The sequence below is a fragment of the Chlorocebus sabaeus genome, chromosome 5 (genome assembly GCF_047675955.1).
Source record: "Chlorocebus sabaeus isolate Y175 chromosome 5, mChlSab1.0.hap1, whole genome shotgun sequence".
NCBI lineage: Eukaryota > Metazoa > Chordata > Mammalia > Primates > Cercopithecidae > Chlorocebus > Chlorocebus sabaeus.
Genome location: NC_132908.1, coordinates 70,088,017 through 70,101,609, shown reverse-complemented (window position 1 = coordinate 70,101,609; position 13,593 = coordinate 70,088,017). Strand labels below are relative to the sequence as shown.

Genomic DNA, 13,593 nt, shown 5'->3' with positions numbered 1-13,593 from the left:
TTTCAACCTATTCATATCTTTAAATCTAAAGTGTGGTACCTTATAAAAAGCATATAGATAGATCATTTTTGGGGGGTTTGTTTGTTTTGTTCTAATCCATTCTGCCATTCTCTAACTTTTAATTGAAGTATTTAATACATTGACATTTAATGTGATTGTTGATAGGGCAGGACTCATGCTACTTATTTTCTATATGTCTCATGTCTTTTCTGTTCCTTTATTCCTCCATGACTGCCTTTCTTTGTGTTAAATGGATATTTTCTACCCTTTTAAATTCCCTTGTTGTCTCTTTTACTATATTTTTAAGTTAGTTTAGGGAATAGTTTAGAGAACAGGCAATCTTGAATTTGGATAAATAATTCAGAGTCAAAAGTGAGGGCAGTAGTAGTCATGCATCAGGAATGTCTAACAAACCCAAATACAGGACTTCTTGCACCTAATATACAACCTTGCTTGAAGGAGATACTCAATAAGAGTTTATTAAACCAATATCCAAAATACATAATTATTCCTAAAAAGGGTAGCTATGTATGTATGTTGATGGTAAGACACAGTATTAATTATTAGGCCTGAACTTAAAATGGGGAATGGCCAGGTGAAATTGGGATGAGCTTTCTTATTAAACTTGAGGGGCAGTTAGCCTTCCTTGGCTAGCACTTTTCCTTCTCTCGTCTACCTGAAAAGTAAAACTGCTCCTTTATTATCCTATACTTTCCTTCCTACACATAGGGCCATTATTCCTTCTATCTTAAATGTTTTTAAAGCAGAGCTTAAAGGTTTTATCTTTGCTGTTTATGTATGAAGGCTTGCTGATGATATTGGATGTTGTCAACGGTACTTATGATTCAGAGCAATACTTCCTGATGCCCAGTAGTCAGAAAGCTTCCAATAGTTGATCTGCTGGATCTTATCAAAGACCCTTATGGGACCAGAGGATCCATGAATTGGAGACACGGTTACATTCACAAGTTTGTTCTTCCTACTTCTTCAGATAACCACCCTTCACTGCTTGTCATGAGAGATGAGATGTTATGAAGATAGGAAGTGGGCTGAAGTTCATATAATATGAAAATGTATCCCCACACTTCCCATATTGTATACATATGCAAAGGATGTCAGCTGGGATAAGTATGACACATATTCGTGAAGAGTCAATGTTATTCAAATATTTGGAAAACAACCCTAATTTTTCTCTTATAACAAACACATGTATTATGGTAGAGAATGTAAATAAATGTCTTGCGAATGTTTCAGATAAGTCTTGAGACTTAAAAATAAAAGATTATGATTATGACAGGCTGCTTTAGCCATGCCACAGAACCCTTGAGGCACACACATTCACTCTCCTTAGTTGTTGGGGGCTGTATGACTTTGCTAGGGCTGCCATAACAAAGTACCCCAGATTGGGTGGCTTAAACAACAGAAATTTATTTCTGTTGCTGTCAGAAGAGTTGGTGACTGCAAGTGAGGGTCTCTCGCTTCAGCTTCTCTTCATTTTTTCACATGACCCTTTTCTATGAGTATGTCTGTGTCCTAACGTTCTCTCCTTATAAGGACACCAATCATATTGGATTAAAGTCCACCCATCTGACCTCATTTTGCCTTAATTATCTCTTTAAAGGCCCTATGTCCAAGAAGAGTTACATTCCGAGGTACTGGGTGTTAACACTTCAACATATAAATTCTGCAGGAAGCAATTCAGTGCATAACAGGGACACTGAGGTGCAAGAGTTTGAGACTAAATAGTAATCACCTTTCAGCTAATCTTGAGATTCTGAATATAAAGTATATATCATGAGATCAGTACATTTTCCTTGGATCCTTCAGGTCATATGTCTCTATCTCTTTTCTACGTTATCCCCAGGGCTTGCCCCAAGGGAGACCTCAGCTTGTAGATGGAGGGAGGTCTTGCTAGCAGTTACCAGAATAAGAGAAACTGCCATGGTAATTAACAACCTGCTGCTGTGGGAATCCAAATAGAGTCAGAGCAATGTGTTTACAATGTTTGAAGACATGATAGTGAGATCATGTAAACAATTTCCTTAAAATAAGAACAAAAGACAAAAGTTTAGAGAAACTGTGATAATGGCCAAAGCTTAGCCCAGATGATTTCATTCAGGTGTTACTGTAATAACTTATTTTCTCTAAACATCCTAAGACATAGAGAGTGACTAGAAGCTAGTTTAATGTCTAAATCCTTATTTTATAAGATTATAACTCGCAGAAAAACTAGATCTCCAAACAGCATCTGTATTTATATTATAATAACTTATACATGTTCACTAGGGAAACACTGATGGAAATTTAACACACTCTATTATGCTGATGTGTTCATATCAACAAAGACAGCTATGAACATCCAGACAGGATCTATTTAAAAAGCTAAAAAGGCAACAGGTTAAAACTTCAGTTAGTTTCTACATTCGTTATAAATGCACCTTACCTAATGGTCAGTTTCACAGGCTCAGGTGACCCATTGACATTGACCAGGAACTCTTCTTCAAAGTTTCCCAGGATGGTAGAACTGAAGGAGATCTGGATAGCTTGGACTCCACTTGGTTCAATGATGCCTTCCTTGGGACAGAAAACAAAGCAGGCCCCCAAAGCTGAAGTTGGAGGGGTCACGTTGAAGAGGGCATCGATGCTGCCTTTGTTGTACAGTATCGCCTACATCAATAAAAGGCAAGAATGTGAAGGTCAATGGGCCTCTGACTTATTTTCATATAAGCATGTGTCTGTACTGTTTAGCAGCAACAAAGGGAAAGTTGCAGGAATTAGAACCAAAGAACACTCAGGGACAAATGAACAGTCTGATGCCTTGAGTGTTCGAAGATAGAACTCCCAAGCCAGAAAGTAATTTTACATTTTTAGTCTCCTCTTTAAAATGAAATTGGTCATATATATTATGCTTGTGCTATAAAGACTTATCATAATCACATATACTGATGAAGAGCCTTAAAATACCCCCTTTTTTTGCTACTCTCTATAAAGTAACCAAGGGAAAGCAAGTATTTCTCTTATATGCATGAGAAGGCTGAGGCTAAGCAGCATATTTAAAAATAAAAAGGAAGTTTGAATAGCAGAGTGAGAATTACCTAAACCTATGTTTATAATGTAGCTTGAAGAATGTAGATGAGACATCATTGTGGATCCCAGATGACAAGGGTTCTCTTTGTTGTGCTATGAGTTTTCATCCTATTGAGATACTTTCATCTCAAATTCTACTGGATGGATGATTGCTTTGAGATTCTTATGCAAGCAACTGTTTTACTATAGAAAAGTTGTATTCCTATATGCTAGTGTTCTGGAAGCATGTTATTGCCCATATGTGGTTGTGCACTGGGTTTCGTGTGTGCATGTAAAGAGCTCATGCCTGAGCTCCTTCATGCACACTCATGACATTTGGCATCCTACACGGCAGGCCTCAGTCTACTGTCCCTACAATTCTTGGGCATGAACCTTGACTACAGCCATGTTGTTCTATCCTGGCTTCCAAAGACACCACCTCTGATCCTTGCCAATGCTGTCCTTATACCTAGAGGGTGAACAGCATGTTTTCCTGATTTATATAGGAACCACCCTCAACCTACACCTAAGGCTTTGGAGGACAAAGAGCAGGAGAGATCTTGAAGAAACTTTCAGAAGGTTAGCAGGCAAATGTGAGGTGTGTCAGGAACCCAGAAGCTGAGGGAGGAGGATTCCCAGATGAAGTCAGATGCAGATAGAGGTCAAGAGAGTAAGTTCAGAGCAAAGGTTATAGATTTATTATTTTTATTTAGAGATTATTGTCATCCGTGACCTTGAGGAAGAGAGTAATCCCAGTGGGGCATGATTGCAGAATCCAGAGGACAAATGTTTAGGGGATTGAGTGGGTGCACAGGAAATAGTGGCTATTTTAGATTCCTGTTTTGAGAAGATGAGTAGTGAAAGGTGAGAATGGGAGTGGCAAGGCTGTGGGACGTACTGCAGAGGAGAAAGCATATTTGTAATAAATGAGATAATGCATATGCATTGCTCAGCCTAGAGGAAGCACTCACCAAAGTGCTGCCTGTTGTTGTTGTAAGAGAAGAGACCTTGGTAACTAAGAGAATGGGGTCTGAGTGGATGCAGAGGAGGATGAGTTCAGGGGCTCAGGGTGCAGGGAAGAGGGCATCCAGAACATATGGTGGAGAGAAAGAGTCAGCAGCAGAGGCAGAGCAGAGGAAGACAGCCTCTTCTGCCAAGAGAAGATGGACAATGCACCAAAATAGAAGCATAAATAATTGCTGCTTGCTATTTTATTCATCTTTTTATGTTTCTTCCCCATCTTCCTCATTCTAAGCTCCCTGGTAGTAGGAACCAGGCTTCACCCTTCATTCCATTTAAAGAGACCATGTAGAAAAGTGATTATGGCCAGCGACTCTGCAGCCAAACTGCCTGGGTTCAAATCTCAGCTTTGCCATTGACTTACTAGCTTTGTAACCTCGGACATTCTACTTAGTTTCTCTGTGTTCCAGTTTCCCCATCTTTAAAATGTAAGTACTACTAACTTCTCATGTTGCTGTAAAATTAAATTTATTAATTTATGTAATTTTTAGAATAGTGCTTGGCAAATAGTGCTTAAAAATGACAGACACTGTTGATATGTTTTTGTTTCTTTGTTTTTTGTTTTTTAAGAGATAGGGTCTGGCTCTGTTGTCCAGGCTGGAGTGCAGTGGCGCATAACAGCTCACTGTACCCTTGAACTCCTAGGTTCAAGTGATCGTCCCACCTCTGCCTTCTGAGTAGCTGGGGCTATAGGTATGTGCCATCATGCCCAACTAATTTTTGTGGGTTTTTTTTTTGTAAAGATGGGGTCTTACTGTATTGCCCAGGCTGGTCTCGAACTCCTTAGCTCAAGTGATCCTTCAACCTCAGCCTCCCAAAGCACTAGGATTACAGATGTGAGACACCACACATAGTCAGTGACTGCTATTTATATCTTCAGTGCCAAACAGGATGGGTTTAAATTTTACCTGTGCATAAGAAGTGACTAATATGTACTAGTGGTAACATGAAGGCGAATTGAAGGCATTAGTGGTAACTTGGAGGACCCTGTTCTTTTCCTTCAGAAGATGCATGGATTGCCTTTTAGTTTTTTTGGTTAGCAGAAATGTTTTGCCCATATTTTCTGTATGGTGAGCATTCCTCCATTTTTAAGAATATGACATCATTCTTCTCCTCCTGACAAACAAGCACCCACTTACGAATACAGAAACCAGCAATAGTTTTGGGACACAATTCAGAGGCCTTTTGATTACTGATAATACTCTTTCCTTGAGGTCTAGCTCCTTGGAGAGAAGAAAATTTATAATCAAACTTTGCCTCTCATTTGTTTTCCTTCTTAATTACACCGGGGAATAGTGTATACTCTTGGGGTTATGGTTTATTCTTTATGTATCTGCTATGCTCAGCAATGACTAAGGGCAATAGCTAGTTATTCAAATTTGTCTCAAGTAGGTAATGCAATAAATTGAAAGAGAAATGCAATGAAACATCAGCCTTAAATATGCAGAGTGCAAAATATTCCCATAAGAAGCACCTTACCGAGTCCTTCTCTGCCACTGCACAGCTCTCCAAACTGTCCAATCTGATGCATCACCTCATTTAACACTTATTTAACTGGCTGTGGTTTGCTTTACTATTAAAATTAGGGACGGTGGGAAGTGGTGGCCTCGAGCACACTTCTGCTAAATTTACATTCAGGGAAACCCTATCCATTTTACATCAGAATTAAAGGTTCTTTTCTGATGTGCCACGCATAAGTTCAGTCTGTAAGATGTAAAGGAAATTCACACTGGATAAATTGCAGACAGAATATCAGTCTAATGAGGGCTACTGGACTTTTTTTCCTTCTCCCCTACGTGCAATCCAGGACAGTGTGGGATATAGCTGTGTCACCTGTCATTTCATGACAGCCATGCAACTGATTTCTTCATTTACACTGTGTTCCTATGCACAGTCCATCTCACTGTGACATTAACATCTCTGTTTACCTTCTGCATCATCCCATTTAGGCCACAGTTCCCTTGTGAATGTGGGAGACACAGGGCACTGTCCCCACACCACGTTAGGCTGGGCTAAGAGCCAAGTGGGCTGGAGGCTGGGTTTACCCAAGGTGAGAGGGTGGGATGCTGAGAACGTGAAGGGCTGAGAGGCCAGCAAAGGCCTTCTCTTCCCAGAACAGGAGAGACAGCCCTAGTCCCCCAGGACTCACTAACATTACATGCTGCAGGACCCTGCCAAGTTACTTAACTCCCCTGGCATTCAGGTTTGCCATTCCTTGAATGCATTTCCTCTTTTTCTGTGCATACAGCTAATGGAATACGAATGTAAGTGAAATGCGCTACTGTCTATAAAAATATCATATACATTCCCCCATGCCCTTTCCCCTTCCGCAACCTTGAAGACCACGTGGTAGGGGTGGCCAAGCATGAAGTGTTCCAGCTTCTCTGCTGGAAGAGAGCACCTGTTCACTAGAAACCTTTGTTTTGGACTTTATGTAAGGTATAAAAGAAGCTTCTAGAATATTTGAGACATTATGTATTTTTGTATTTGTTTGTTACAATATCTAGCACTACCTTAACTTCTCTAAGCCTCAGTTTACCCAGCTATAAAATGGAAATAGTTAATTGTACCTCAGAAATAGTTCTCACAAATAAGGTTTTATTGTTTGGGGGCGGTTTTTGTTTTTTGTTTTTTGTTCAACACAGAATCTCACTCTGTTGCCCAGGCTGGACTACAGTGGCGCAATCTTGGCTCACTGCAACCTCCACCTCCTGAGTTCAAGTGCTTCTCCTGCCTCAGTCTTCCAAGTAGTTGGGATTACAGGTGCCCGCCAACATACCCAGGTAATTTTTGTATTTTTAGTAGCAATTGAGTTTCACCACATTGGCCAAGCTGGCCTTGAACTCCTGACCTCAAGTGATCTACCACCTTGGTCTCCCAAAGTGCTAGGATACAAATCGGGTTTTTGTGAGAACTAAATGAACGAGTGAATGTGAAAGCACTAGCACTGTGCTCAACACACATTAAGGGAGATGTTGTATATGATATTAGCCACTACACGATCCACATTTCTCATATGCAAAATAGATGTAATAAAGCCTAACTTTCACAATTTGGTAAGGATTAGAAATCACACGCACACACATACAGACACATAGATATGCACACACAATAAAGTATGAACCTGACATCTATTTGTCACTCATTAAATAATTGCTTTGAATACCTCTATAAAAATACAAACATATACAACGAAGGAATCTTTCCAAAATGCAGTTTCAAGGGTTACAGTCTGACACAGTGTAAAAAATATGCCCTACATACAAATTTAGTGATGGTGAAACACTGAAGTAAACACTGATCCTGAAGAACTCATGCAGACATCCTATAAAATTTCATTTTCTAATTAATTGGAAAGATAAAGCAGGAAAGTCTCTTCCAGAAACTATTATCGGTTTTTAAAACATAGATTGGAGGCCGGGCGCGGTGGCTCAAGCCTGTAATCCCAGCACTTTGGGAGGCCGAGACAGGTGGATCACGAAGTCAGGAGATTGAGACCATCCTGGCTAACCCGGTGAAATCCCGTCTCTACTAAAAAATACAAAAAACTAGCCGGGCGAGGTGGTGGGCGCCTGTAGTCCCAGCTACTCGGGAGGCTGAGGCAGGAGAATGCTGTAAACCCAGGAGGAGGAGCTTGCAGTGAGCTGAGATCCGGCCACTGCACTCCAGCCTGGGCGACAGAGCGAGACTCCGTCTCAAACAAACAAACAAACAAACAAAAAAAAATAGATTGGAGACCAGTGCATTAAGAGAAAATTCTGAAGTGTGAAAAGAGCTATGCTAATTAGGACGTTCTAGAAAATGTAAAAGGTTCTCCATCCTCTGATCTGTGGAATTTATGTTGTCAGAGAACAAGCACTAAACAGATGGGGAGATGTATTTATGGGTTTTCCCTTTGCAATCTACAAAACAATGAGGATAAAACCAGTTAAACTATGGCTCTGTTGCTTTTTAGCTTTTACTAAAGTGAGAGAGGGCTAATAAGATAAAAAGTTGTTTCCCTCATGATGGCCAGGCAAAAGGAGGAAGAATCTAAGCACTCCGGGGTCTCAACAAGGATGAGTAATGGCAAATGAATGTGATTGCACACACTTTCCGTCAAATAAAAACACATAAGATACAACAAACCCAAAAAGCCAAGTACTGTTTGAAGTCTCAACGAACAACTCTAGTGCTTACCTCATAACAATGTACAGATCCGGTGAAAACTTTCCCAATATCCAGCAATTCAAAGTTGAAGTGAATCTTAGGTCCCATGCCTTCCCCTTTGATTCGAAGGGGCAGACGGATTTCTCGGCCTAGAAAAACAATTCTGACTTTATCATCCAAATCGTGCTTCATTTACCCCAAATCATGTTCCCTCATGTACGTTAGTTACCAATATAAATAACCAAAATTATTAAATAGCTCCCTGCACTGCACTGAGGGAACTGCAATTTAACTAATGCTGAAGATTCATCCTATCTGGGAGCCAATCATAATCCTGAATGCCAAAATCCTGACTGTTGAAATTGTGAAAGATATAATTCTGGAAAAACAAAAGACATTCTTTACAATATATTTATTTACATTTTAAAGAGGGATTTACTTGAGAAACATATAAAAACACAACAGAACACTTCAAAGGCCACTTTATGCAATAAAATAGGCAACAAAATACATATTTTTGCAAGCGTAGACACAGGTAGACTAACAACAGTCACGTGGGTATAACAGTTATGAGCACACAAACTGTATTTACAAAGGAACAGGTGAAAAAGGGCAATGTACAAATGCATGTCATTAGGATTGGTAACTGCAGGCACCCAGCTTTATAACTGTGATCACCTGAAATACCATATAAACAACCTAAGTCTTTTGAGAAGATAGATCAAAAACCATGATGGGTCACCCCTACTTAGGCAGTTTCCCAAAGAGCTGAGATCTCCAGAAATTTTAACTCTCACAAATTCAGATGTACAAAAAGAATATCTCTTCATTTATTGAGGAAGTGTCTGCATTTTTACACACACACACAATACTTATGCACAAAGACAACGTCATGATAATACACTTTCATGGAGTCAAATTTCTAATGTCCAAGGCAGCAGACGAAAAGTCTGTCCCAGCTATCAGAGACAAACCAATGTGCCTTCTGTATTTGTTCTCTCTCAAGACCCTGGCTGGTTGGATGGGGCCTGTCAACATTGAGGGCAGATTTTCCCCATAAAGTCCACTCAGACGTACACACAAATCTCTGGAAACACTCTCACAGATAAACTCAGAATTATGCTCTAACAGGTTTCCAACAGTTTTTACTGGTCAAGTTGACATCTAAACTTAAGACCACAAGCCCACACCTTGTCAACCTGGCACCCATGTGTTAAACCACACTAAATTTCCCAATACAGACAACAGAGTAACAGTTCCACCTAACATGGTACAATCAGCATAATGCAACTATCCCATGTGCAACTGAAAACACACTAACCCCTTCCCCAGAATTTGGTTTTCAGGATTTCAACATTTGGGATTTTAATCTTTCAGGACTGTGATTTTTGGGATTTTAGATACCAGGGATGTTAGACTTTAGGGATTTTGATCCTTAGGGGTTTTGATCTTTTGGGAACTCAAGATTCGGGATTATGGCATTTTGAATTGTGTTGTTTGGTATTGTGATCCAAACATTTTAAGAAAATAAGAATACTGCTAGTTTCTTATCCTTAGGGAGCAGACTGTATTGCAATTTAGGCTTACATTTTAGCAGGAAAAAAATTTAAAAATTTTAACCCAATTCTTAACATTATTTCAAAGTTTCTTACAAAGAAAAGTAATTCTAAATCAGAGAAGGGTGACCATTGATGCTTCTCATAAAATGAGAGCCAACGTGGGGCTCCAAGCGACATTATTCACCTAGATCTTCCTTAGATTTAGGAAGATCCAGAATATTAGGGATCTGAGTCTAGGGGTCTTACCTGATGCTTACTTTTGCTGAATTTCTTCCATGTAGAGGTAATGAAATGCACTTAACAATATCCATTATAATACATCTACAGTGAACCCACGGTCAATACAGAGCACACAACCTTTGAAGTACTGACTGGTTTTGTTCCCCCTTTTACAAATGAAACTATCTTTGTTCGATAATACATGATCATTACAAAATTTAAAGAGAATATGAATAAAATTATCTTATAATTGCACCATCCAAAGATAACTACTGTTAACATGTCGGTGCCTATCTTTTTATATTTAATTGTATCACAATACTGCTAATGCAAATGGGAATGCATACTATGTTATTTTGCAACCTGTTTTTTTACATTTAATAATACCTTTGGGCTGGGCGCGGCGGCTCAAGCCTGTAATCCCAGCACTTTGGGAGGCCGAGACGGGCGGATCACGAGGTCAGGAGATCGAGACCATCCTGGCTAACACGGTGAAACCCTGTCTCTACTAAAAAAATACAAAAAAAAAAAACAACTAGCCGGGCGAGGTGGCGGGCGCCTGTAGTCCCAGCTACTCCAGAGGCTGAGGCAGGAGAATGGCGTAAACCTGGGAGGCGGAGCTTGCAGTGAGCTGAGATCCGGACACTGCACTCCAGCCTGGGCGACAGAGCGAGACTCTGTCTCAAAAAATAATAATAATAATAATAATAGCTTTGGAACATTTTAACATATCATTAACATATTATATCTAAAGATCTACCTTATTCTTCTTAATGGTTATGTGGTCCACTGTTGGGAGGCAAATACTTCTAAAACTCTTATTGGACATTTAAGTGGCGTCCAACCTTTCATTACAATTTGTAGTGTAACTACTACCATCAAACATGTATCTGTGAACAATTTTTCCATATTTTCTTCCAGCACTTTGAAGATATTATAGCATTTCCACTGTTTCTCTTGAGAAGTCAGCTCATAGTCTTATTGCTCATTTGAAACAATCTATCTTGTCTTCTGATAGATTTAATTTTTATGCACACATACTGATTTATTTTTATCTTTAGCTTTCAGTGATTTTGCTATAATGTTCCTAGGCATGGTTGCATTTATCCTTTTGGGGACTTGTAGCACTTATTGAATATGCGAATAAATGTCTTTCATCAATTCTGAAAAATTTTCAGTCATTATCTTTTCAAGTATCGTTTCTTCTCCACTTTTCACCTCTCTGTCTTTTCTGTGTATGTGTGTGTTCTTTTTCTATATTTTGTCTCTGCATGCTTCAGTATTTTCAGATATTTTATTTGATTTATCTAATTTCCAGTTTATAAACTCTATCTCTGGATATACTTAACAAGCGGTTAAATTCATCCACTGAGTTTTTAATTTGTTATTATAACTTCTCAGTTCTAGACTTTTCATTAGAGCGTTTCTAGTTTTCCGATCTCTGCTTAATATTGATAAAAACGTTTTTAAAATCTGTGTCTGAAAATTCTTTTATCTGGTTCTCCTGGGTTTGTTTCTATTGTTTACTCTGGTTTTCTATCAGATTGTCTTACCTCCTCATGTGCTTGGTCATTTTTTGATTGAGTGCTGATCAGTATATATATAAAATTATAGACATAATTTAAAGCCATAAGAAGATATCTCCCTCCAGCTTCTAGCTGGTGACTGGGGGGCATTAGTAATCCTAGACAACCTAATTTAGCTGTTCTCAGCTAAGGTTTTGTGAGAGAACTAAGCCCTGCAGCAAATCATTTGAGTGATTATTTTCTCAACTCTCCCAAGAAGGGTAGGTATAACAGAGATAAATTAATTCCTCATAAACAATAGATATCTTAGAACACTAGGGATTAATTATCTTCTGAATCTCGAGTGGAAAACTGTTTGAAATTAAGCCAATAACTGAATAATTATTCAAAGCTGAACTTCAGTCTCTTTGCTGAACTTCAGTCTCTTTGAGGACTGGCCCATTTCTAATTCACTGGGTCCTACTCTAAAGCCTGGTGGATTAGATGACAAGGGCCTTTCCTCCTGGGACATACCATGGACTTTTCTTCTTTCACCTTACTTAACTTGTTAGCCTCTCTGCAGTTTTTACCAAAAACGCAGTGTCTTTAAGGATAAAGTGGCCCTCAAAGTCTGATGGTCTTGATTTCCTTCTTCTGGATCTTGGGCCATGTTCTGGTAGTTCTCTCTTGCCTTAAAAAACAGATTTAAAAAAATATTTTGCCTTGCTTTCCTAGGTGTTCTTAGAGAGAGAGAGTTAATTCAAATTACCCAGCTTATCATTTATGAAAGATTTCCAGAACAAAGGGATGCACATTGGACATTGTGATAGCTATAGCCATACTGCCCTCAAGAATAGTGCTAACTCCACACAAACATCTGTAGTATTTAAGGGTTCCTTCTCTCCACATTCTCCCCAGCAGTGGGGATATCACCACTTTGGAAATCTTTGATAGCTCTATGGTTTTCCTTAAATGTATATCATATAATTTCAAGTTCTCTAAGGAAAGAGGATATATAGGACATTTTGAATGTTCAAAATACTTTTAATGCTTTGTTGATGTAGTTTTCAGTATTACAGAAAGTACGCTTAGAACAGCCAAGTGATATTTCTAATTTATTATCATCATTTTAACGCCTTGTGACTTTTTATGTTCCACCGTCTTCTGTTGCTGTTTAGCTTTTGTATCTTTAATGCTTTTTCCCCATGAATGTCCTTTAAAGACAGAATACTTGTCCTTTTGTTCCTTCTAGTGCTTGGCAACATAGTGGTCATTCGACAAGCATTACTTTGATTATAAGAAGCAAAAGCCACACTTGGGATGACTGATTTATTGAAAGGGTTCCCCTGCTTCATCCGATCCCTGGAAAAGACGTTCCTCTAAAGATCAGGTGTTAGTGGTGGCAATACTCTAGACTATAAAGAAAACTTTCAAAGGGCCCAAATGGCGTTACTCTACTCTATTATTTTTGAGGTCTAGACTATTGGGAATAATTTATACTCTTTGGTCAAGAGAAAAGCATTTGATTGAGATCCAACTTTCAGAATGGCAAAGAAAGAGAATTGCAAATATATCATGCAATAAACTGCAGGACTATTTATAACTGTCATGCCTAAAACTTTCTCCATCTATTACCTTGACTGCCTTTCTTTAAAAACAAGGAGATGTGTTGTAATAAAGCAGTGAGCCAAAGTTTATTTGGTAGTTATTAATTACTTCAAAGGAGTTTGTCTCATTTGTAGCTAGCCACTTCCCTCACCCAGAACAGGAGTACAAGTAATGCCCAGCCTTGATTTTCTAAGTGATAGTCTAAATTTTAGGGTCACATTACAAATGCTACTTTTCCACAAGATTTTCTAAGCAGATATTTTTCTTGTCTTGGCAAAAGGCAGCAAGAGATACAAGCATGGAGGAACTAGTAAACTTTAAGGGCAGACTCCTTATTAAAAGACCAAAATATTTTAAAACATAGAGCACTTCTCATCTATGACTGTAGTGTTCTGATTTCACACATGAGAAGTAGGGAGATGTACTACAGAACCCCTTTAATGACCCTGAAGTCTCCAAATGCAAAT

At 38.9% G+C, this 13,593-nt stretch overlaps 1 protein-coding gene across 3 annotated transcripts in view; it reads right to left on the bottom strand.

Annotated features, from left to right (window-relative positions):
• The window catches only part of HYDIN (HYDIN axonemal central pair apparatus protein), a 480,054-nt gene that overhangs the window by 285,470 nt on the left and 180,991 nt on the right, over positions 1-13,593 (bottom strand). For all 3 annotated transcript variants that reach the window (XM_073015549.1, XM_007993708.3, XM_073015550.1), the window contains exons 13-14: positions 8,266-8,384; positions 2,444-2,667 (exon numbers count right to left, since the gene is read on the bottom strand). In XM_073015549.1, coding sequence (XP_072871650.1) covers positions 2,444-2,667; positions 8,266-8,384 — 343 coding nt within the window. The remainder of the gene's footprint in view (positions 1-2,443; positions 2,668-8,265; positions 8,385-13,593) is intronic.